Below are 25,272 nucleotides of genomic sequence, written 5' to 3' on the forward strand. Positions count from 1 at the left end.
ACCCATTTCTTCATCACTTTATTGAAAAATAATCTTTCACCCTCCCTTCTCCCTGGCAACCCTCCCACACATACACCCCAATGCAACACATTATCTTCGCAACAGGAGCTGTCTGCTGATTGCATTGTCTGTCGCCTCGGTCTGGCCACGGTCAGACCAATGGGAACGGGCTATCTTTAAACAGGCTACATCTGCCTCAAGGTCTGATTGGCCATCGTCAGGGTGTCAAAACCAGAGAGGAGAGATGATTGGTTATTGACCCACATAGTCCACTGTCCATGTTATGGTCTCGTTTGTTTGAAGACACTGTCCCCCCCCCCCCCCCCCCCCCATCTTCATCGAAAGACCTCTGAGGTTCACCGGTGTCAGTAGCCGTGGCGATGCGTTTCTCAGCTTTGTGGTGGTGCCAGGGTGGTGGGGCTTAGCCGTTTACAGCAGATCCTCACACGCTTGAGTGATGATGTCACACTCTGCCACTAATATACATACATCTCCTCTCCTGCTAGAGGCTCCTAGTTGAGTATAGGTTAGGTATCCTGACTGCTGGCAGTCCTGCCTTCTCCTCCGCTGACTTCCTGCTACTCACCATGGTGCTTACCATAAAGCTACTCCAACAGGAAGTCGGATACAAAATATTGTCAACTCCCCACTACAACCAGTTTTAAACAGTTGGACCCAGTGTTAATCGCCCGCTATAACTTCCGTTACGCACAATCTATAACCTGTCACAAACAATCAACCATGACGTGGTACAACGAGTCTCAACCAGCCAGAACGAATCGCCACCGGCCCCAACCAGTCCTAACCGGTCCTAACAACTTCAGCTCGCAGCCCCACCATCCACTCTCGAGCGGGAAAACGGTGTCTGCAGCTCCAGTGGTTCCTCAGGTTTGGCACCTCCTTGGCGTCGCCCTCTTCCTTCCTTCCTCCTCCTCCCCCCCCCTGGCATCATAAGCAGTCGCGGCACAGCGCCACCTGTCCGCGGCGGAAGTCCCTGCAGGGGCAGAGGCGGCGGTGCTTGGGCGAGCGGCCGGCGCAGCTGAAGAGGAGGGGCTCCTTCTGGAGGGCGCACTCCCGCCGCAGCACGGAGAAGGCCGGGAGCACGTGATTGGTCTCGGCGTCCATCGAGTCGCACTGCACCTCCAGCCTGCGTGGGGGGGGTGGGGAAAGAAGGGTTAACAATGACGACGGGAGACAACGGAGAGGGGAAGAGAGGAAGGGAGGAAGGAAGGAAGGAAGGAAAGAAGGGGGAGACGAAGGAAGAAAGAGAGAAAGAAAGAGAAGGTGTGCGTGAGAGAAAGAGGAGAGTATTGTAAGTACCGCCCCTTGTAAATGCCTACACAAGGGGGGGCAAGGAAACAGTGTGTTTGAGTGGGTGAGAAAGAGAGAGGGAGAAGTAGAAAAAAGGGCAACTGGGAAAGAAGAGATAGAACTGTAGATACCGAGGGGGGGTCAGAGCAAATCAGCACCAGAAAAGAAACAATAAGGAGAGGGATGGAGAGACGGGAAAAGGGGAGATGGGGTTTTTGGGGGATTCTGACAGGAATGCCACTCTGCAGTGTGCTGTCAGTGGAGATCTGAGTGAGGTTGTTGGGGGGGGGGGGGGGGTGAGGAGACTTCAGACAGGCCTGGAAACCGTTTGAAATGGGCTTCCGCTGACAGACTGGGAGGGGGGGGGGGGGAAAGGGGAGAGAGGGGAGACACACCTGGGGCAGAGACGCCGCAGGCTAAGGGAGAGGAGTGCAGGGGTGGGGGGAAGGGGGGGTGGGGCGGCTACATATGTAGCAGGATGTGGGGGGGGGGGAAGGGGGGGTGGGGCGGCTACATATGTAGCAGGATGTGGGGGGGGGGGGAGGGGGGGTGGGGCGGCTACATATGTAGCAGGATGTGGGGGGGGGGAAGGGGGGGGGCGGCTACATATGTAGCAGGATGTGTGGGGGGGGGGGGAAGGGCCTTTTATGTGTGCTTGGGCCAGGGCTGTGTGATGGTTTGCGAGCCCGTCGCCGCGTTGGGCAGCAGAGCCTCCCCCCCGTTCCCCCGCGTGCGCGTCAACATGCTTCTCGGAGCATGCGAGCACCGCCTCCACTAGGCATGCGCCCCCCTCCCGTCCCCTCCCGTCCCTGTGTGTTTCCCCCCAAACGCTCACCCGCGGAGGGCCTCCTTGTTGTTGACGAAGCGGAAGTGCGCCGGCTCGCACACCAGGCCTTCGCCCCGGCACGCCTCCACGCACGACTGGCCCTCCTGGGACGCCAGCAGCTTGAGGGAGCTGAGCGGAGGCCACGCGGGGGGGGCCGTGACGTTGGCGGCCCAGCCCAGGGCTGTGGTGTTGGGCAGGGGGAGAAATAGAGGCCCAGGACTAGCGGTTCCCAGCCTGGAGGAGTTGGCCGGAGGAAAGGGGGGTTGAGGCTCACAGAAGTCCTAGGGGGTTAGGGGTGAGGAAAGAGGAGAGAAAGGGGGGGGGGGTCTGGTGAAGCTGATCAGGATGTCGGATGTGGAGCAACACACACAACCCCTCCTCCCCCTCTCCCGCCTCTACACACATACAAGATGAATACCGCGACCCACAAGCCTTGCATCGACACACATTTGTCGATGTACTTCACAGAAATACAGGAAGTTGTGGTGGCGGTGAAGAGTCTGAAACATGCGAAGGAGTCTGATTAGCCAGCCAGCCAGGTGTAATGGGGCTAGAGAACTGCAAGACATTATCGCAACTCTGACTGTGGTAGCTGAATGGCTCGATGTCAGCCAACACATCACTGGGAAACAAATGAGAGAAGATAACTGCAATTTTCTCCGACTTGGAGACCCGGGAAGGGAAAGACATCAAATCAGTCAGACAATGACTGGCTGTGTCTTTTTACTCACCTCAACCCCCACCCTTCCACCCCTGTCATCTCCACTCATTCTCTCCCTCACTTCTCTCCCTCACTTCTCTCCCTCACTTCTCTCTCTCTCTCTCTCTCTCTCTCTCTCTCTCTCTCTCTCTCTCTCTCTCTCTCTCTCTCTCTCTCTCTCTCTCTCTCTCTCTCTCTCTCTCTCTCTCTCTCTCTCTCTCTCTCTCTCTCTCTCTCTCTCTCTCTCTCTCTCTCTCTCTCTCTCTCTCTCTCTCTCTCTCTCTCGTCACATTCTCGTGTCCTGCCCTCTCTCATCTCATTGTGTCCCATCCCCCCCGCTTGCTCCCTTCTACACCTCCACATCCTGCACCCCCCTGCACCACCCCCCGCCCCCCCTCTGCTCCTGCTACATGGATAGCCCATGCTGGCAGCTGGTGGGAGATCAATCTCCTGGTCCAGGTTGATTACAGGGTTCTGGAAGGTCTAGCACCAGAGAGCGTGGGTGTGGGAGACTGCAGGGGCGGATGAGCGCATGGTAATGAACACCGGGAGAAAGGCAAGGCGAGGCAATGCTCTTGGTGGGTGTGTGAGTATGCGTGTGTGTGTGCTCACCTGATGCTGTATGTAGGCGTGTACCCTCTCTAGCATTCCCTCGCAGGTATACTCATAGGGAAGGTATGGCTGCACCTGCAAAGACACACACGCACACACACACGCATAACACACACAAACAACAAAACAGAAATACGGACATTTTAGAACATTGTGTTGCTAGGCAATCAGCACACACTGCCTATTTTTCCATATTGTACTTGTTTGTAACTTGATTTTTCAGTCACGCTAATGATAATACACGGGTGGTAATTAATCACAACAAATAAATGTGTCTGTGTAGGTGACTGTGGTGGCTAAATTGCCTGACGTCTACTCGTCGTAAATTGTCTGATTTCATTAGGGTGGAAGCGAATAGTCAGCCCAATCCCTCGTCAACACTGGTTGTCCCTTGATTGGCTTGATTAAAGAGAAGCCTGGATCTGTCTGAAACCATTTGTCTTTGGGTTTACTTCTGGTCGTTGAGAAATACGAACCATGCAGGCCAATAAAAACATGGATTGAAACACATCACCTGTTTTTTTTTTTTTGTGTAGCGTGATTCAGGCTTCATTTCCTATCATCTCTCATTATGGCTAATAATAATATTTCAATGCAACTTATATTAGCTAAAATTTCAAGTACTACAGGTTACAAAACAAGAAAGGGCGTCAAAAATCATGTAGACCAAAAAAGGCTAGAGGGCCGATTTGTGAGACCAAACCATTTGGCGACCGAGTGCTCACGAGAACCGCCACAGGCTAACACGAACACAATGTTCACAATCCCCTTGCTTGCAAATATTAAAAGCAAAAAGAGACTCAATAAGAAAACATATTCATTAAAATGTAGAAGCTATAAAAAGATTATGCATTTCCATCACCAGGCGTGCGTAACGTCACCAAACAGCCCAGACACATAAAGAATAGACCGTGCCTGTACTTTGCAGCAGAGTACAGGCCTAATGTGCCAGACCATCGACTGTAAATGATACATGACTCACTAAATCCCTTTTTAATACAAAACCACAGTTTTGTACTAAACTGCCTGTGTTCAACTGCATGTGAAAACTGTCCCAGTTTTTACACATAAATCTGTGTTTTGGGGAAGGGATAATGTCATTTGGAAAGTTACACACATTTTCAAATCTGATCACGGCTGTACAAATCAAATGTCACGAGGCATCTCCGTGGATGTCTCATGCCGTGTTCTCGGTCGAACGTGTCAATGTTCACGCTGCAGAATCCCTGCCTGTCTGGTTCTGTTGTGGCAAACAAGAGGAAGCCTGAGACTGGGGCCTGAGCCCATTCAGGGGAAATCGGGGAAAAAGAAAACGTGTTCTTCACTTCAGGTCATCCAAGTGGGAAAGATAAGGCAGGGAGGGGGGGTGGGGGTCGAGAGATAAGGGGAGGGGGGAATGGAAGGAGTGACGCAAGGGGGCCGGAGAAAAGTGGAGAGATGGAGTGAGGGATTTATAGAAACATGAGGAGGTGTCAGGCTGCAGAGATTGGTTCGGTCCGCATGGGCGAGCATGTGCAGCTCCTCTAGACCGAGAGCGTGGACACGCTGCGGGGTGTGTGTGTGAGTGTGTGTGTGTGTGTGGGTGGTATACATAAGTATGTCTGGTTGGATGTCCTCTATTGTATGCCATGTTGAATGCCTGGCCTTCCTCCGTGCTCTGTTTGGACGGGCAATGCGGGTGAATGTGTGTGAGTGCACAAAGGAAGAATAAAATCCCCGAGATGATCGCGAGCAGGCGTGCGGGCGTGTGCGTGCATGAGTGTGTGTGCGTGTGCGTGCGCATGGGAGGTCTGTCTCCAGTGAGGGGTGAAGTGGCCCATCACCAATCTCTCTGTGGAGTGACAGCGCAGACAGAGACTAAGAGCCGAGGCACTGAGCTATGGTGTGTCAGACAAGACAGAGAGGAAGACAGCCGCTTCAGCTGTGGGGAGACCACACACACGCAACCACACACACACCGAACAACACGCACACAAATGCAACCATCTTCCCCCTCCCCCTCCCCCTCCCCCTCTCCCCCTCTCCCCCTCTCCCCCTCTCCCCCTCTCCCCCTCTCTCTCTCTCACACACACACATACACCCTGAAGTGGAATTTTACGGGGGCCTTTAATCTTCCTGTTCGACCTCTTAGCTGACCTCTACCACACAGCCAGTTGTCTCCAACTCACTGCCGGGCCCTATAAAGTCTCGTTTATTGCTAATGACTCCACCACTGCACTCCCCAGTGTCTCAACGCAGGCTGCTGCCCGCATGCTACAGTCTGCTGCCCCACACACTACAGTCTGCTGCCCCACGCTACAGTCTGCTGCCCCCAATACAGTCTGCTGCCCCCACTACAGTCTGCTGCCCCACGCTACAGTCTGCTGCCCCACACACTACAGTCTGCTGCCCCCACTACAGTCTGCTGCCCCCACTACAGTCTGCTGCCCCACGCTACAGTCTGCTGCCCCACACACTACAGTCTGCTGCCCCACGCTACAGTCTGCTGCCCCCACTACAGTCTGCTGCCCCACGCTACAGTCTGCTGCCCCCACTACAGTCTGCTGCCCCACGCTACAGTCTGCTGCCCCCACTACAGTCTGCTGCCCCTCGCTACAGTCTACTGCCCACACACTGCAGGCTGCCGCTTGGGTCAAAATCGCGGTCACAGACGTGGTGGGAGTGACTGAGGCAGGAGCAGCCACGACAACGCCTCCGAGTTGAAGCCAGCGCCTGCCCCCCAGCTGCTAGCACATCCACAGCTGTCGCTACAGTGTTGACCGGTGTGTGTGTGTGTACCTTGGTCCTCATGATCTCCCTGATGGCCGAGTCAAACTCCTGGGAGTTGTTGAAGTCCACCGTCATGACGTGGGGCCTGCCGATGTACTGCTCTGCATAGGGGTGTTGGGACGACACCTGGAAACGGCCCACAGGGGCGGGGTTAGCTCGGGTTTTGGTTACACTGAACCCCACGGACGGTGAGAGTCCTGAGTTTCCACAAGCTCATGTCATCTAAGGATGGAAGGTGGTTTTCTACTGCAGGATGTTGACCAATCGATGGGAGCGAGGTGTTGACCAACCAATGGGAGCGTACCTCTCTGGAGGTGGGCTTCCCTCTGAAGAACTCGTGATTGAGGGAGCTGTGGGGTGGGTGGAACTTGGGCTGCAGGAAGATGCAGCCATTGGCGATGGCTTCCAGAGGGGCGGGGCCTTCGTAGGGGAAGCCAAACCCGATGAAGAGCTGGGGTAGGGGAGATGAGGGAGAGCACAAAGTCAGAGGAATCCATCTGACCTTTGTGAGGTTTGCTCTCCAAATACAATTGTGTGTTACGTGTGACATTTTGGGTGCGTGTTTGTGTAAACTTGTTCTATAATGTGCGTACATGCGCTGGATGTTAAACTGTGTGTGTGCTTTGGGTTATGTGGCGTAGAGAGCCCGTGTGTGTGTGTGTGCTCATGAGTGTTCTCAAGAGTGTGTGGGTTCATGAGTGTGACCCCTAGAGCGAGTGTGTGTATGTGTTTGTATTCCTCTGTGTGTGTGCTTACCTCAGCATGTGTGTCTGTGTGTGCGTTTGTGTGTGTGTTCCTGTGTGTATGTGTGTCTGTGTGTGCGTTTGTGTGTGTGTTCCTGTGTGTGTGTCTGTCTGTGTGCGTGTGCGTGCGTTCTTGTGTTTGTGTGTTCCTGTGTGTGTGTGTCTGTCTGTGTGCGTGTTCTTGTCTGTGTGCGATCCTGTCTGTGTGTGTGTCTGTCTGTGTGTGTCTGTCTGTGTGTGTGTGTGTCTGTCTGTGTGTGTGCTACCTTAGCCTTGCGCAGCAGCTGCTGCAGTTCGTGCTGGGGCAGCAGGCCGTGGTTCTTGACGTACGCGGGCACCTCGGGGGGGCGCTGGGTCTCGTAGTACACCGTGCCATGAACCTCCATGTACCTGTGGAGGATCTGCAGGAAGCCCTCCTTACCCTGCTGAGAGAGGGGAGATGGAGGGAGAGAGAGAGAGAAGAGTAGAGAGAGAGACAGATAGAGAGACAGAGACAGAGAGACAGAGAGAGAGACAGAGAGAGAGACAGAGACAGAGACAGAGACAGACAGAGAGAGAGAGAGAGAGAGAGAGAGAGAGAGAGAGAGAGAGAGAGAGAGAGAGAGAGAGAGAGAGAGAGAGAGAGAGAGAGAGACAGAGACAGAGACAGAGAGAGAGAGAGAGACAGAGAGAGAGAGAGAGAGAGAGAGAGAGAGAGAGAGAGATAATTACTTAGATGATAAATATTTCTGTAATGCCACTGTTGCTTTGGCAATATGAACATTTGTTCTTTCATGCCAAGAAAGCCCATTGAATTGAACATAATTGAATTGAGGGCAAGAGAAAGACATAAAGGAGAGAAGGGCAGAGAGACAGAACGAGGGGGGGGGGGAATAGAAAGTGATTTAGAGAGAGAAAGAGAAAGAAGGGAGAGCGATGCGTACCCACTGCCGTTATATTTCATGGAGAGGGAGAGCGGGGAGGAGAGGATGACGAGGATGAGCGTCGCAGGAATGGGTGAGTGCGTCGGAGTCTGACAGCGACACAGGACACCCCTGCTGATGTGAGCTTGCGTGTACACGTTTGGCGAGCCGCAGCCCCCCGAGGCAACAGGCTCTTTGTGAGACGTGTGCGTGTGACTGCGTGCCCATCTTCAAAATGTGTCTCCGTACGGCCTTGAGAACACTTGGCATTTTGTACGACAGGCCTCTCGAGATGAACTAAACAGACACTGCCCTGGGCCAAAGCAGAGATCCGAATTTCCCATCTGCATTTCCGGCTCGCGCAACGATCGCGAACAAACATGGCAGTTGGATCCCGTAACCTGTATGTGTGTGGTCTGTGCTCGCCACTGTGGTATACCGAATCACGATGTCACCTGTGTTCCGCGACCTTCCAGGGCGGCGTTGATTCCAAGTATAGGGAGATGGAGCTGAACGTTGATTTCGTCCGACTTGTGTGGGTGGGACCGAAAGAACAGCCGTTATGTAACATTTACGAGTGCGTGCGCGCGCAGGGTGCGCAGGGTTGCGCGAGTGTCTGCGAGCGGTGGAAAAACAGACCGTCGTGTATCTTAATCTGCCGTGCGCAGGTGCGGGTTATACCTTTTCGAGACGCAGGTACGCTTGCAAAGCCGACCACGTTAGGCGCACACCGGCTCAACAAAGAAACGGCACGACGGCAGAACGTGTCCATGTGAACCGACCGCAACCCCCCGGCTCGCTATCGACTTCCTGGCCATCGTTAAGAGGCTTACTGTAACCCCCCCCCCCCCGCGCGCCATTGTGTGGGCCTCCGGCTGCCGTAATTGGAGGCTGCCGCCATCGATCGCTTCCCTCTGTGAGGATTTTCCCAGCCAATTAGAGGATTAGCACAGCCGCTAAGTGCACCGGACGGCGTGACTCAGGCCTTAAAGGAGCCCTGAGCGGCGGCGACGGCGTGAAAGGGCGGTCGCAGGTCTGGTCCAGACTAACCAGGGTCCGGGGTGAGGACCGTGCTAGCGGGTAGAGGACCTGTATGGGCTTTGTCAGTGACGGCAGGCTGGTTGGCGGTTTTTGTGTGAGAGGAAGATGGTGGCGGGTGAGGGGGGGGGGGGGGCGATCAAGAGAGAGGAAGAAAGCGAGAGAGAGAGAGTGTGACGTGAAGATGGGATTCCATCAAGTGCCCTGGGGCACCGTGACACAGCTATTGAGCTTGTCAGGCTCCCTTTACACCTGCCTGCTCTGTTTGCGAACGGTGTTATTAAGGAAGGAGGAAATGAAAAGACCTGTGATGGGGAGAGTGGAGGTGGAGAGAGGAGAGGTGGGGAGGGGAGAGAGCTGGGGGGAGGAGAGAGGTGGGGAGAGGAGAGAGTTGGTGGGGGGGGGGGAGTCATACCTGGAGCTGTGCATCATTTCATCCCCACACGTTGGAGGTAAGAGCAGCATCGCCGGGGAGAAGGAGGAGGAGTAAAGGAGAGAGGTGAGGAGAGGACACCGGCACACACGACAGACCAGAGAGATTTCAGGAGGAGAAACAGGCAGCCGAGAGTCTCACAGAAAACACAGAGGAGGGACCCATGAAACCCACAGAAGGTCCCCCACACCACAGATCCCACTCGCAAGCCTCAGCCCTGGCACACAGAGCCACCGCGCATTACACATCTGACAACCTCCCCACTGTGTCTCCACTGTCGCCCTCCTTGTCTCCTCTCCGCAGTCTGAACGATGTCAAGAAGCCAGCAAACGTTCCCCGCGCGGAAACAAACTCGGGAAGAGGACCAAACAAAGAAACTACACCTTTCCAGCTGTTTCTTTTTTCCTTTCAGTAATTGTTTCAAAAAAAAAAAAATCTTCAGTTGAACGAAGCGCAGTGTGAGAACACTGCTGTGCTTTTGAAGAGAAAATTGGCTCTCAAATAAAGGCAATCCGTTACTGGCTACATCAATCCACATGCCGCTGGGAACTGTTCTGACTGTATCGACGGCTCCACATCTTTCACGCGTAGTAAAAAAACAAAACAAAAACGTTTAATCTGCTTAACATTTGACATCTTACCAAAGGTGGATCATGTCCGTCAGTTTGGCTGGGAGGAGACATTTTTTTTTTTTTTTCAAACTTCGAGCAAAAGAAACGTTTACCCTTGAAGCTCGAGCGGTTTCAGTCCCGTCACTGTGACAGACCGTGTGACATCATCAGTGTGGGACGTCTCTCTGAGTGCGGGCCTCGTGACTCTCACCTTCCACATGCTGGCCTCCTTGCCGTACACCACCGCCATGTTGTTGACCTTGTTCTGCTGGATGCTCCTCTTCTCCGTCTCGTTCAGCTCCTCCGACACGAAGCCCATGAAGGAGTTGTCGGGCGTGTGAGCTACATGTAGGACACAGGGAGACGGGGAGACGGGGGGGGTGAGAAGTCCTCCAGGAAGCAGGGACAATAAATCACAGAAGCGCTTTGTAAAACACTTCCCTCGTCTTCCTTTTGGACTGCGAGCTTGTTACAGCCAACTGTGGGACTTGGTGTGAACGTGCTAATGTGCTAAAGGACTGTGAAGAGACAAGCCCAGGCCTTCCTACCGAGTCTGGAGCCCGGACGATTGGCCAGGCCTCTGGTAACCCCCAGATTTTTTTATTCCCCCGTGAATCGGGCCTTTGAATCCATGTCAGGGCCCACTCAACCGGGTCAACGTGCATGTAAACTGGAGGGGGGTTTCCCCGGTGGGGCTCCAGACTTACGGAACATGGTCATGTACTGCCTGGAGTTGAGGTTCCAGTAGCCCCAGTTGGTGCGGTAGCCGTGCAGCGTGGCGTATTCCTCGTGGTTGTAGGCCGGCTCCGTGCCGAAGGTGTCGATCACACGGATGTGGCACCTGAAACGGCATGGGGGAGGGCGGGGGGGATGGGTTAGGGTTTGGGTTATATAACATATGTGTGTGTGTGTGTGCGTGCCTGGACATGTGTGTGAGTCGAAAGGTGTGCAAGGCTTTTTGAGGGGTGGGGGGGGGGGTTGGTGGCAGTTAAGTGGTTCCTCTTCTACAATTGCACTTCGTCACTCGTTCACAAAGTGTGTTGTTGGATCAGAGTCCGCCTGATCCAACGGCAGTTTGCTTCGACACTCGTCTACGAGGGAGACCATGACAAACCTCCCCCGTCACAAACACACGGGCAATCAGCAACCTCGTAATGGGTCTGAAGAGGAGAGTAATAGCTACGGTCGAGGACGGAAAGGTAGCAATCTTGTTGTTGTGACATGGACAGTCAGGGGGGTTCTTCAAGGAAGACGGCGGAAGACTAAGTGAGTGAAATGGTGCGGATGCAGATGATGGGATAAGTGCTGCACACAGAGACAAGCGCGCTGCGTCGGCTCTTGTGTCGTCTCAACGTTGTGTGTACTTTCCCATGTACTTGGGGGTTCAAAAATGACCCGCCCTTCACGAAAATCCCTCAAATAAACCAGCTTACTTGAATTTCAAACCTCAAATCTATGCATGAAGAAACAACCTGTCATTCATCATATATAAAGTACCAGGAAAATATGTCCAAACTTTTGACTGGTACTGTATATATATATATATATCTAGGGATCGTAAACCCCAATTCAAGCTGATAAAATATGATTTAGGTGGTTTTCTCTGCTGTTAAACATGGTGACAAGGTCATTTTCGACCCTAAAGACAACGAGAGGGTTACGAACAAAAAATATCCAGTCCATCTCATTGAAAACAAACACACACACACACACACACACACTCCAGCTTTGCCAGTAGTGCCCTTTCATGTGCCAGTCTAGTGTTAAACCCTGCCACTCTGCTAGCTCAGAGGGATTAACCAGAGCTAAACCCAACAGAGCTCACTATCAGCCCTGAGCCCCTCTCCTACTGGAGGGGGACCTCGGTACGCATGTGTGGGGATTCTGGTGTGTTTGTGAGAGAGAGAGACAGAGAAATGTGAGAGGTGTGTGTGTGTGTGTGTGTGTGTGAGGGAGAAAGAGACCGTTAGAGAAGCGTGAGAGGGAGAGAAAGAAAGAGAGCTGTGTTTCTTGGACTCCACAGTACGTTTCCCGCTGGAACTTTACGGATCCTCCTCAGAACTCAATTCAACACAAAGCTGACGCGTGTCACTGACACCAAGGCTTTTCTCTCAGGAGCAAACGGCCCACGTTGAGTTTCACCTCGGGTGTTCCCAGCCCGGGCCTTTCTGTGCTGCTGTACTGTAACAATCCAAAGCACTGTATATCAAAAGTATACTTTTGCACAAGGCATCCCCAACGCGCAATGGTTCTCCCAGTGATCCTCCGTGAGTCATACCTTGGTGATCACAGTGCATATTGAAGTGCCGTTCACCAATGTTTTTGTTCAATCATTGTCTGGCTGTTGGAACTCCATGTTAGCAGCAAATTGAAAGAAAGAAAAAACGGGTTGCTTCGTATCTGAAGATTGAAGGATATTTGTTTTTGTTTACTAAGAGCTTTCAGTGCTAAAACTGCATGAAGAAGGGAGGGTCCGAAAAAGAAAAAAAAGGAAACAACTATGGAGAAAGCTTATCTAAGCGTGTCAAAAAAGGCGCTGCATCGCGTGCTCGTCCTTAGCCTCAGAGAGGTGGTGGTGGTGAGGGGGTGGGTGAGGGGCTGGGGTAAGGCAACAGACGTATACGAGAGACCCCAACATCAGCATTCAGCTCTCAGATCAACAGAGAATTTTCCCTTCCAACAGATAAGATGCCTCTAGGGGCAGTGAGAGCAGTTGGGAGGCGGGGGGGGGGGGAGGGGGGGGGAGGTGGTGGTGGAGAGGGGAGAGGGGGGGGGGGTGGTTAAGCTTAGGGAGTTTGAGGGAGTCTCCGGCATATCTAGTAGGAGATCAGAGAGGGGACTAATCTGGGCTAAATTGTTACTTGGTAGAGGGAAACGCTCCCCTGGGTGTGTGTGGGTGGCTGCGTGCGTGTGTGCGTGTGTGTGTACGCACGCGTGCGGGTATGGAAATGTCACCCCCGACTTCTCTCGAATAAACTGCGGCGACACGTAAAGAGGCTTTGCTCATCACGCCAACTGCCTGCGGAGGAACCGTTGGCTGTGATGAGGGCTTCTCCTGCTAAGGACAGAGTTCCCCCCCCTTCCTCTCCCCGCCACCCCCTCCTCCTCCCCCCCTCGCCTCCCCAGCCCCCCCCCCCCCGCCAAAGGGAGCGGGGAGAAATAATAAATGCCCCTGGAGATGCCCCACGTAGTCTCCGTGGCGATCTCAAATGAAAGTGTGAGGAGACCAAATTGGCAAATCTCCGGTGTGTGCCGGAGGGGTGGGGGGGGGTGTGCACACGTGAGATGGTACGTGTGAGTCTCGGTGTGTACGTGTGTGTGTGTGTGTGTCTTTGTCAGCCCTGCGCAAGTCGAAGAGGATGAAGAGGAGGAGGGTGAGGAAGAGGAGAATCAGGAAGAGGAGGAGGAACTGAGGACTGATTTAAGACCAATACACTATTGGGATCAATAGTGTAGCTCCCATTATCAGATACACTGGTGTGATTTAGGAGCCATGTACACCCCCTTGCATATAACCTTGACCCCCCCCCCCCACACACACACAGACACACACACACACACATACACATTCCACATTGAACTGAGGCGAAAAGAGCTATGGTCCAGGCATTGTTAATGAATGTGCACATCAGTAGGAACATAAAACAAAAGTAATTAAACACGCCTGAAGGGCCCTTGAGCTCTGGGCTTGATTAATGATGCCTTTCAGCTGATGGGGCTCTGCGCTGGACTGATCTGGTCTGACAGGGGACAGAAGGGCCGGGAGCCAGGGCTGAGGTGGTGGTGGGACCTGAGATCTCAATACCACGCCCCACGTAAAAAAAAAAGACTGAGTAAAATATGTAGTGAAATTCGAGAAAAGTAGGGTTCATAGATGTCGTGTTTTGCATGTGTTGAGCTTGCAGGCTCAAACCGTAATTATTTTGAGTTGTAAAGCCGTGGAATATGTTGTTTCAACAGGTCGATAAGGATCCATACTGAGCCGTCCACTGCTCATATATTATAAAACATCGTATCAATACTCAGCATGTGGGAACATTTTACCATTCCAGAAATCTCTAACCATGACTACATTTGACTAACAACCAAGGTGGTTGAAATGCATGGGAGATCTTCTGGGAATCTCTTTTGTAAAAGTAATGATATCACTCATCACATACTTTTGGGGGGGGGGGGGCCTCAATAATAACATATTTAGGGAATTCATCCACCACAAAACTGAATCGATCCAGATCGACTCGCGGCAGCTTTCCTTCATGCCAGGTCACATCTGATTAGGCAAGCCAGGAATCAAGATTCCCTTTCAGTGATTGAACGACTGTCTGAAGTAATAGCTGACCTCGGCACGCAATTAGGCTGCGCTGACAGCGATCCTGGCCCTGCTGCGGGCCCACCCGCGGCTGCTGTGTGGAGCTCTCCACTTCCAGCCCCGGCCCACTTATGATGCCTCTTCCCCTTTATAATTGGATTTTAAAAATACATGGTGTAGGATCAGGCTATTATCTAGTGTCAGTTTGAGCCTAGCTGCCTGCCACTCCTCCTTGCTCACTCTCTTTATCTCCCCCCCCTCTCCCCTCCCTCTCTCTCTCTCCCCCCTCTCTCCCCCCTCTCCCTCTCCTCTCCCCCTCCTCTCCCCCTCTCCCTCTCCTTCTCCCCCTCCTCTCCCCCCCTCCCCCTCTCCCCCTCTCCCTCATGTTCCTCTCACATCTCTCTCAGTATACCTCTGTCTGCCTCTCTCATCACCTCTGCAATCAATAGTTATTCTCAGGCACACACACAGCAGCCATAAGAAGCTGTTGGCAGGGGCTGGTGCCAGGCCTGAACTCTGTGATTGTGAACAGGGAACTGGGCTGGTGCGTGTGTGTGTCATATCCTGTCGGGCTGTCAATACAAGTCCCTCACTCTGCGGAGAGACGGCAGGCCAGTCTGTTGCGAAGCAGGATCCATGCACGTGGGGGGGGGGGGGGGGGGGGGGGGATGTGAGAGGTTGCCTGCCCCTGCTGCTGTGTGTCATCGCTTGGAATGAAGCTGGAGTGCGTATGTGTCGAACGAGAGAGGCAGTGAGTGAAAGACGTGAAAAAGAGATGGAGAGGGGAGAGAGAAGGAGATGGATAGGGGATAGAGAAAGAGATGGGGAGGGGAGAGAGAAGGGGAGAGAGAAGGAGATGGAGAGGGGAGAGAGAAAGAGATGGGGAGGGGAGAGAGAAGGGGAGAGAGAAGGAGATGGAGAGGGGAGAGAGAAGGAGATGGAGAAGGGAGAGAAAGAGACAGAGATGGTAGAAAGAAAGAGACAGAGAGGGGAGAGGGAGGGGAGGGAGAAAGCGATAAAGGGGGGAGAGAGAGAATACAAGAGAGAAAGAAGAAGAGAGAGGTCGTTAGAAAGAAATAAAGTGATAAGGAGAGGGATGGAGAGAGAAAGCGAGCGAGAAAAAAAGACCCAGAAAATAGACAGACTAAGAGAAAGATGAAGAGAGGGAGAGAAAGTGGTCGGGTGCTTTTGTGGGGATAACTAGCCTGGTGAGTTAGGGCCAGGGAGAACGTCAGACCTAATAACCAACTATAATGGAGTCATAAACACCAGCCACACCAGTCCATAACCCAGACTGGAAACACGTAGACACACATACACACACAGGTAATAAAATCCCATATGGTGCCAAACCAATGCACATGTGTGCATTATCACTCACCCAACCCACCCCCCCCCACACACACACAGATACACACACACACACACACAGATACACACACAGATACTCACTTGTGTTTCTTCAGAGAGAGCCCCATGTGCTGCTTCATCTGCTGCAGACCATGGTAGTCGGTGTAGATGAGGTCAAAGGGCAACGGGCCAGTCAAGGGGCAGCTGCCTCTACCTGGAGGCACACCCAGGAACCTGCAGCACAGACACACACACACACACAGGCTATCACTATGAGGCTTAACACACACATACAATACAATCGCTATAATCAGAGAAATGGAAATCCCACACATTTTGTAACAACAAGGACAACCATAGGTTGTGTTCTGCACGACCGCGGGGGCGGTGCGTGGCTCGCGGCACGAGTCACGAGGCCGCTCGCGAACCTCTGCCATTAGGATTTCCACGTCCACACATGGACGGTGGGTGTGCTGTTGATGAGCCGGCGCCGGAACACACATCCCGCTCCACTCGACGGCACGGGCCACCGAGGGAAATCAGCCATGAATCCGACATAAATCCAACGGGTGGATCAGAATGAGTGGGACGCTGCGAGTCGTTCGTGGAGGGGGGGTGGGGGGGCGGGGGGAGGCAGTCTGCTTCGCTCAGGCTGAGGCTGAAACGCGAGAGGAACAGATGGAGGAGTGTGCGAGAGCGGGTTAGAGGAATATGGAGTGGAGGAGGAGGGGGGAGGGAGAGGAGGAGGAGGAGGGGGGAGGGGGAGGAAGAGAGATCAAATGATGCAGGGGTACAGCACTGGGAGGGACATGTCCCTTTCAAAGCTGGAGCGAGGGAGAGGACAAAAGAGGAAGAGCAAATAGAGTGCGTGTCAAAGAGGGAGGGAGGGAGGGAGGGACGGAGGCGGGGAATGACAGAGGAATAGACTGTGAGAGTCGGAGGTGGTTATATTTTGGAGGGAATGGTGCATTATTGATGCTGTATTGATGCAGAGCCATAGAGCGCGGGTCTGTGTGTGAGTGTGTGTCTGCTGTGGATGGGATGAGAGGAACGCGCACATGCGCACACACTTCCACCTCCCAACTGTACAACTATCCTCCCATTGCTCCAAGGTACCAGACGGCACAAGTGGATCCATTTACCCACTAAATATAGAGACTGGGGGGGGGGGGCGACTGCAACCCCAAACCCCCCTTGAGTACCACCACCACCACCATCAACCCCCCACTCCACCGAGGGAAATGATTCTCCGTCGAATTACACCCGATCAATGCTCTTCTTTCCTCCGTTCAATATTCACACTGGAATATGAGAGGCACTCTTGGGACCTCCGTCGACAGTGCTGTGTCCGTGCTCACTCCCTGCCCACTTGACTGCTTTCCTGTCATCGATTGGCTGAAGAAAAAAAGAAAAACCTGGGTTGCCGTGCATGCAGAGCCCCAATGAGGTCATCTAACCTGTGAGTGGCCCGGTAGTGTTCAATATGCCCCCTGTGACAGTTGAGGCTGGTTCTAAAGTGGATGTTAATATGAGAAGGTGTGGAGTGGAGGTCGACCTCGATGTATATTCAATCCCTCTCGAAACATTCAACAAGGGGAGGTCGAATAGCAATTTCAAGTGCACATCCTGTGCTGTGCATCTTCTCTTGTTCGGTCTCGACTCCAGCCTTGAGCAAGACCCGCTGTATCAGTCATTTTGTGCGCGCGCGCATGTGTGTGCACTTGTGTGTGTGTGTTTTACAAAAGAAGACCAAAAAACACACGCAAGGATACTCACACGCGCACTAACAATGAAAAGTAGGCCTGAGGACACCGCTGATGAACGAAACACTTCTAAGGCAAGTCACATGCACAGGTTCTAATAGCATTTAATGGAGTTCTGCTGATTATTGGCCCTATTTGAAAAAAACACCCCATTTGAGAGAGAGAGAGAGAGAGAGAGAGAGAGAGAGAGAGAGAGAGAGAGAGAGAGAGAGAGAGAGAGAGAGAGAGAGAGAGAGAGAGAGAGAGAGAGAGAGAGAGAGAGAGAGAGAGAGAGAGAGAGAGAGAGAGAATACATGTTTTTGGAGGGTTGCGTGTGCAAGTGTTTGGTACAAATATTGTCTTAGGTGTGTGGGAAAACTTCCAAATGTGTGTGTGTGTGTCTGGCTTTGCATCTTGATAGGTGAGCTGACAGTGAGATCCCCTCTAGCAACCCTCTGGCAAGATGAGCTGTCACGTTTTTTTTGTCACACTCTACTACCCCCCCCCCCCCCCCTCCCCAAGTTTTTCATTAGGTGGCAAACAGATAACAAACTGAGGTTCGATCATTATTGAGTATGAAACTAAATGAATTTGTATTTGAGTTTTGTTCTGCTTTTGTATAACCTAAAAGTGAAAGGGTTGCCTTTCAGAACATGATCAATAACATTGCTACGACTACCACATCAACATCAAACATCATTCCACCTCCCCCTAATAGCTGGGAGTGAAACCACCACTCGTCCTGGAACAGAGAGGACTACGAAAGAAAACCAGCCCGATGCAATGCCCTCCATAGAACGACACAAAGAGAAACCCACACTGCGGTTTTTTCGACGTGAGCTGCAGAACGTGGAGGACGGTGGGATATCTCTGGAGAGGAGGCCGTCTCCTGGGGCACCGAGACATGAAGGAAAACAAGCACTGTGGCGAGGGAGTGGGATTACATGATGGTGTTCAGTCCCCCAGGACTGTCAATGAAGCAGAGAGCATCTCCCTGCTCTGCTTACTTGAGCAAACTGAACCACTGTGTGTGCGTGTGTGTGTGTTAAGTCAAAGAAGGTGCCCGTGACCTTCTTTCACATTTCAAATAATACACCCTGGATATCAACAAATCTTCCCATAATGGAAGGCACTTAATGTGTTGTTGTGACTTGTACTTATCTTATAAATTATCACCAAGTATACGCAATGTCTGGAAGCATCTTGAGTGCTTTATTCCTCATGCCGTGCCTGGTACAATCTACTGTTTTCCGGCTCCAGTGGATTTCATAATAAAAAGTCCTGCTTATGGCAGCATTAAACATTACACGCGTGTTCTGAGACAAAAACCACCGAAACAGCAGCGAAAAATTAGACATGAAAATGTTTAATCCGTCGACTGATGATCTACTGAGTGGATGAGGAAAATCTAGAAGCATCTTTTCCAGGAAGCGTACCGAGCCAGCCAGGACCCTCAATCAAACGGCATGATTTATTGACCACATCAATCAGAAAACCCCTAATTCAATAGTGCCGCCTGCCAACGATATCAGTCAAAGCTGCAGAAGAATCCCTGTTTGATGAGGAATATTAGACTCTCCATAATTCATTTGGGATGAAAAGACGGCGATCCAGGAGCAGAATCCTTTCTTTTTGATTACACTCTGTGGGAGGTTCAATCAAGCCTTTCTTGTTTGCCTCAGATGGCTATCTGTCTCTCTTACAGAGCAAGCGTGAGGCAGGTCTGCCCGCTTTGGCAAAGGCCAACGTTTAGCTAATCACGCTAATGCTAACGGCCCCTGGTTTCCCATTCAATCTCCTTGGCTGCCGACCATCACTCACGGGGAAAGTTTGCGAGCGAGCGGCAGGGGAAACCGTGAAGAGAGGAGCTGTAGGAGATTCCGGCAGCTTCTGTTTCTTTTCGAACAGAGCCTTTCATGCCAGCGCTAAAACAGCTAAAGCGACGGACGATAGGGTCTGTTTGATTCGTTTATCCACAGATTCCTTTGTCTCTGTCTGACTCGTAGAGACTACAATAGGACCTTCTTGCAGATGAAATCGCATTAGCTCATGCTTAATTGAGTCCGTAAGCCACTGTGTGTGCGTGTATGAGAGCATGTATATGTATGTATGCCTACTGGTGTGTGTCTCTAACAAAGCTCCTTGAACTTACACTCTAATTCCTCTCCTCGTCAAATGAAAGGCACACTCTGCAGGTCGTGATTAAATGGCTTTTAAGTAAATTGGGTGCTCTGTCATTCTAACCAGGTACTAAATTACACTGTGCCATGGTGGACTGGTACTCCAGGATAGTTTGTCTAAGGCTGGCAAGCTTGCTGTCTCAATCGGGCATATACGCACACATACAAACTGACTATCCGCCGCCACTATCTGACTCTCTCTCACACAATACACACACAAGCACACACACACCCACACACCCAAACAGTCGTTTTGGATGGCAGCTGGCCCAGAAACCCTCCCAGGGCCACACAGGGCCACAGAGGAACCCAATTACCCAGGGTTCCTCCTGCCTGTCGGCTGGCGTCCAATCAGCAGGGCCCCTTAGAGAACACCCCTGGTGGCCACAGAGAGATGAATGTGAATACCTGAATGAGTCATGAGTGAATCTGAATGAGTCATGAGTGAATCTGAATGAGTCATGAGTAAATATCGCTTAAACTCGCTAGTACAGGCCAGGCAAAGAAAGGAACCACAGGCTTTTGTGGAGGTATTAACATTAACATCAAACACAGAAATCAAACTCAGAAATAACGTTGTTTATGTGCCACCAAATCTATTCATTTTCACCAGCAAGGATGGCTTATAAATGAATTTGAGCTGTGTAACTGTGTGTGTGTATGCTAGGATGAGACACTCATCTGTAGTGCCATATTCAAAATGATGCAACTTTATCAATCTCCTCTGGAGCTATTTAGAAGTTAGTCCCTGATAGAGGAACAGCTCAAGAACATCTTCTATACTGGAGAGCCTGGTGTGTGTGTGTCGTGAGATGGAGAACGTGTGAGACAGTCTGTATGGTTGTATCCTCTCTGCCATTGTGTGTGTGTAGGCTTATTTGTTTGACTGTGTTTGTGTGTGTGAAATGGTGTCATCTGGCCAAACGTCTGTGCAGGGTGAAGGGTCTCCTCCAGGCTGGCAACCCGGGGAGATGAGATGAGCTGTAGGGGTGATGGGTGTGTGTGTGTGGCACTGTGGGCCTTTCTGTGACAATGAGACCGGGTGTGTGAAATGAATTCATGGGAATGCGGTGTGTGTGTGTGTGTGTCTCAGAGCCAGCAGGGGCGAAGGGCGTTCCCATCAGGCCTGTCAGCCAGTGTCATATCTCCTCATCCCCAACCAGGAGGAGAACAGGGTCAGAATATGGAGGAGGGAGCAGGGAGGGGAGGGGAGGAGAGGGGGACAGCAGCGCCCTGGCTGTGACAGCACTGTAGGCTTGAGGATGGGACACTGCACGTGTGTGTGCGTGTGAGCTTCCTCGCTAGTCCTTCGTGGAAAATCCCTCCCATCCGGCTCAAACCATTCTCCCTCCCTCCCTCCCTCCCTCCCTCCCTCCCTCCCTCCCTCCCTCCCTCCCTCCCTCCCTCCCTCCCTCCCTCCCTCCCTCCCTCCCTCCCTCCCTCCCTCCCTCCCTCCCTCCCTCCCTCCCTCCCTCCCTCCCTCCCTCCCTCCCTCCCTCCCTCCCTCCCTCCCTCCCTCCCTCCCTCCCTCCCTCCCTCCCTCCCTCCCTCCCTCCCTCCCTCCCTCCCTCCCTCCCTCGTCCGATCAATGAATAAAGGCGAATAAAGGCACCCCAAAAAGACAAACCCCTCGATACTAGTGGACACACGCATACCGTGCATCCAAACATCCACACCCTAATTAGCGCGGGCTATTCCAATTAGCAGCGCTTCATTTGCCTTATCTCTCATTGCGATCGCCGTTACGCAACGCGGATTCCTATCCCCTGCTCAATCCGACGAAACCAGACAGCACACACTCAAACCTTCTTTGTAATCATCTGCTCAGACATCCTCCTTTGATTATGCCTGCGAGGCTACGCTACATCTGTTGAGTGTGTCTGAGTGTGTGTGTGTGTGTGTGTGGGAGAGAGAGAGCGCAAGAGAGAAGGGGGTACTCGTCTCAGGCACAAACGCACACACACACACACGCAGACACGCAAATTGCTCTTAGCACTCGACGAACCCAGTTATCGGTTGTGTCCGTTGCGTGCTGGCTAAGAGAGCTTTGAGGCATCGTCCGCCGGGAGTGGAAGAGGAACATGCCACTCTTCAAGCGGCGTGACTAATAGTCTCTATCGAAAAGCCACTGTTAAGTGAGTGAGGTGAGGGAAGAGGCAGAGGTAAAGAGAGAGAGAGAGAGAAAATGGAAAACGATGCAGATATGGGGAGAGGAGGAGAGGTAGGGTAAGGGAGAGGAAGTGGAGAGGCTTGAGGCCCGAGGGTTGTAGAGGTGCATCTCTCCCTCGGTTGTATCTCCCATCCCCTTCACTTTTCTCTCTCTCTCTCCCTCCTTTTCTCTCTCCTTCTCTGTCTCTCTATCTCCTCGCCTCACCTCACGCTTCCTCTCCATCCCCTCTGACAGCTCATTAATACAAGCCCTGACACACTGCGCTAAGTCTGAACAGCTAAACGACTTTTCCCCCCCGTCAGCAAGTCATCCCTGACGCTCAAATTCTTCTAAATCATGACGAATAAGCCCTTCCATTGGTTGTGAAGGAGGGCCAGAGTGTAGGGAACACACACACACACACACATGCCCTCACAAGTACATGTGTGTACTCAAACATACACCTGAACAACTGCACGTCGACACACAGCAGCACACACACACACACACACACACACACACACACACACAGTCCCAGACCGTTCGCCGCCTAGTGACCCTATTAAGATCGCTTGCTGACAAGGCAATGCACAAACAGTGATAATTAGTCTATTGATTAGAGCTGGAGAAAAGGGTGGGTTCCAACAGCAGCTTGACAATTTTAGAGGGTAAACACGACGTACAAAAAACGTCCCATTTCCAAATCCCAAATGCTGTGACACCAGTCACAAAGTCAGTATAACGCACGTCTTTGTGTTATATTTTGAAAACATATTCAGATCAAACCGATTTTTTTTGATTTAGCATTTTGTGTGTGTGTAGCTTCCACATAACAGATTGGTGTTACATATGGCACTGTAACACAGGCCCGTTTTCCCCACAGACGAGTCGAGTCGAGCAGCTGCACTTCTGACGGCTTCAATCTGACTCTGACGCGCGGCGCACAAACATATACCATTGTGTTCTGCTTGTACACATGTGGTATAATTAAATGACACCCTCTGTTTGTTCTCTGGGAGACAGGGAGACGTCAGAGGGGGCTGAGAGGGGGCAGAGCGTAGGACGTGTCTAGAGGGAGGGAGAGAGAGAGAACTGAACAGAGAGCGGAGGATCGCAAGAGGTGAAGAAGAAGGAGGAAGAGAGAGGTAAGAAAGAGAGATATAGAAGGAGACAGGCGTGGGGGAACATAACAGGAAGGGCTATTTTATCTTAAGGAAATCAACACCTCGGCCCACTCAACTTTAATTTCAAGCCTGGCTGCACCAAAACAGCCAATTTGCTCATAGTGGTGATATAGAAACCTTAGCAACAATGACATTAGTCTGACCCTGTTTGCTACTAACTGTATCCTCTTTGTTCATATGGGAAATAGGATCATCGACCCTACTTGTATTAATCATTAGCTTTGTGGAGGCAAAAAGAAGCATAAAAAGATGTGCTGAATGAAATGGGCCGGAACGTTCCTTCGGGTTTAGAGTGGTGAGCAGGTCACGATGACCCTCAAGTTGCCATGGACACACAGCATTCTAGGGGGACGGACGCTGAGTCACTTTAAGGGCCAATTACTCACCATTATCAGGCGCCATAGGGCCAGTCAATTGAATTAATGGCCACAAGTTATCATGCTTTTGTGAATTAATGGCTTTTCATGCTATCAGGCTCAACTCATCATTCAAATTAATAGTTAGCCGCTAACAATCATCGGGTCCCGTGGTGCTTGTCAATGAAACTCGGCTTCTGGGCGGCTACAGCACTCCCACATCCAAATACAAAGGGAGGAACGCCCTTGAACCCGCCTCCAAAGACAACTTCCTTCAATTGGCCGGATAACGACAGGGACAGACGAGACAGCGCTGTCGGCTGCCCCCCCACCTCCTCTTCCTATCCTCACCCAAGTAGTCTGTCTGGGGACAGTGGAGGCCACAGCCAGGATGTCTCGGTTTGGAGAGAGTGGAGTGAATGGGCTTCTGATGGAAATGCTCTTTTATCATGGGTCTTATCCAGTCCCTTTTAGCTTCATCACAAACCATGTAGGGGGTTCCACACGGGCATTCGCGCACAAATCCCCGTGGTTTCAGTCTGAGGGCACGGCTGAAATGGAAGCATCTCTCACATCTCGTTTTTTTCCGTGCTCCCTTCTCCCCCTGCCCTCTCTTCTGGCCTCTCATTTTGAATGTTCTCTGTCTGTCACTCCATATTGGCTTGGCTCTCTCTCTCTTTCCTCCCCTTGGCCCTTTTGTCGACAGTTTCTTTCGATGGAGGAGTAAAGCTATTCCTGTGACTGAAAGGCTGCTTGATGAATGGTACAAGGCCTGATCCTCTTGGTTTCAGCCAGAGCCCGGCATGTCTGTCAGCTATTGGAACCCCCCATTCAGCGCGAGGCCCTAGCCCTTCCCTGCTCCAATTCTCCACTGAGCAGAGAGCCAGAGTTAAAGACCCTGCGGCTTTTGGACCCAGAGACTCTCCCTCTCTCCCTCTCTCCCTCTCTCCCTCTCTCTCTGTCTCTCACACACACACACACACACACACACTCCCTCCCTCCCTCCATTTTGCTGACCCGAGCCAGCAATTTACGCCTGCAGCGCAGAGTTAGGCAACCTTACCGTAGCCGGTCTCCAGCTGGAAAAAAAACAACACACTCAGCCGCGCTCCGACTATTAAACCAGCGCAGGCTGAGCCCAACCTCGCAGGGGTATCAATCAATCACCCTGTATTACTCTACACCTGCCCCCTCTCTCCCATTAAACCTCCAGGCAACTCCACAATGGAATCCTGGAATGGCGTCCCGAAGGGTTGTACGTGCGAAAGTTTTTTTGTGCGATTGTTCAAATCCGAGGCATGGGAATGAAGGTGAGCCATTATCGACTCACAGTCAAGGCCCTTTCCGCGTGGGTATGTCTGTGTATGAGAGTGTTTTCGTGTGTGTATGAGAGTGTTTTCGCATGCGTTTGTGTGTCTATTCATGCAGCAGGTGTGTGTGTGAGAGCAAGAGAAACAGGGAAAGACAGGTGGAAAGAACAGGGAAAGAAGGCGAGAGAGAGAGAGACCGTGTCTACGCACATACGAACGTGTTTCTGTTCCTGCGAGTCAGCGGACAAGCTAGGAGCTGGTTCGAGTGGAAGCCCTGATGAAATGCAGTAAGAAAAAAAAAGGGAGTTGGTAACAAGTGCATTGATTTGAGCTTGGGGGAGCCGACGGAGGATGGAGAAGAGCGAGGGAACATAACCCTGCCGGCTTGTTTCTGCTAACGCCGGCACTTTGAGCAGACAGAATGATGCTACGCACCTGAGCGTTCTGCTCATTTGGGCTGCAAGCTTTTAACAAGGACACGCGCCGCGCAGGCTGGGTACTCGTACACACACACACACACACACATTCTGTCTCATAAACACACATGTTCACACTCTGTCAGGTATGCATTTACACACACACACACACACACACACACACAAACAACCAGTCAGATGACTGATTTCACTGTTTTCCTGAGACTGTGCCAAGAAACACCACCGTAGTCACTTTGCTGGCATGAATAAAAGACTCAATTGTCAGCAAGTTTTCCTCCCACTGAAACACAAGTGCAGAATATCTGCAACT

General features: G+C 52.0%; 1 protein-coding gene across 5 annotated transcripts in view; it reads right to left on the reverse strand.

Moving 5' to 3' along the window:
* Positions 1 to 353: 353 nt before the first annotated feature.
* LOC146237679 (alpha-1,6-mannosylglycoprotein 6-beta-N-acetylglucosaminyltransferase B-like) overlaps positions 354 to 25,272 on the reverse strand; it is a 67,681-nt gene continuing 42,762 nt past the window's right edge. For 2 of the 5 annotated variants that reach the window (XM_084685385.1, XM_084685384.1), the window contains exons 9-17: positions 15,707 to 15,838; positions 10,653 to 10,786; positions 10,157 to 10,287; positions 7,228 to 7,383; positions 6,523 to 6,669; positions 6,228 to 6,344; positions 3,450 to 3,524; positions 2,147 to 2,418; positions 354 to 1,147 (exon numbers count right to left, since the gene is read on the reverse strand). In XM_084685385.1, the coding sequence (XP_084541511.1) occupies positions 949 to 1,147; positions 2,147 to 2,418; positions 3,450 to 3,524; positions 6,228 to 6,344; positions 6,523 to 6,669; positions 7,228 to 7,383; positions 10,157 to 10,287; positions 10,653 to 10,786; positions 15,707 to 15,838 (1,363 nt within the window). In that variant the 3' untranslated portion in view covers positions 354 to 948. Of the gene's footprint in view, positions 1,148 to 2,146; positions 2,419 to 3,449; positions 3,525 to 6,227; positions 6,345 to 6,522; positions 6,670 to 7,227; positions 7,387 to 10,150; positions 10,288 to 10,652; positions 10,787 to 15,706; positions 15,839 to 25,272 lie in introns of all 5 variants that reach the window. The other 3 variants (XM_084685381.1, XM_084685383.1, XM_084685382.1) reach the window with 3 other exon arrangements.

The sequence above is a fragment of the Hypomesus nipponensis genome, chromosome 21, assembly GCF_054491055.1.
Source record: "Hypomesus nipponensis isolate SF chromosome 21, ASM5449105v1, whole genome shotgun sequence".
NCBI classification, from domain to species: Eukaryota; Metazoa; Chordata; class Actinopteri; order Osmeriformes; family Osmeridae; genus Hypomesus; species Hypomesus nipponensis.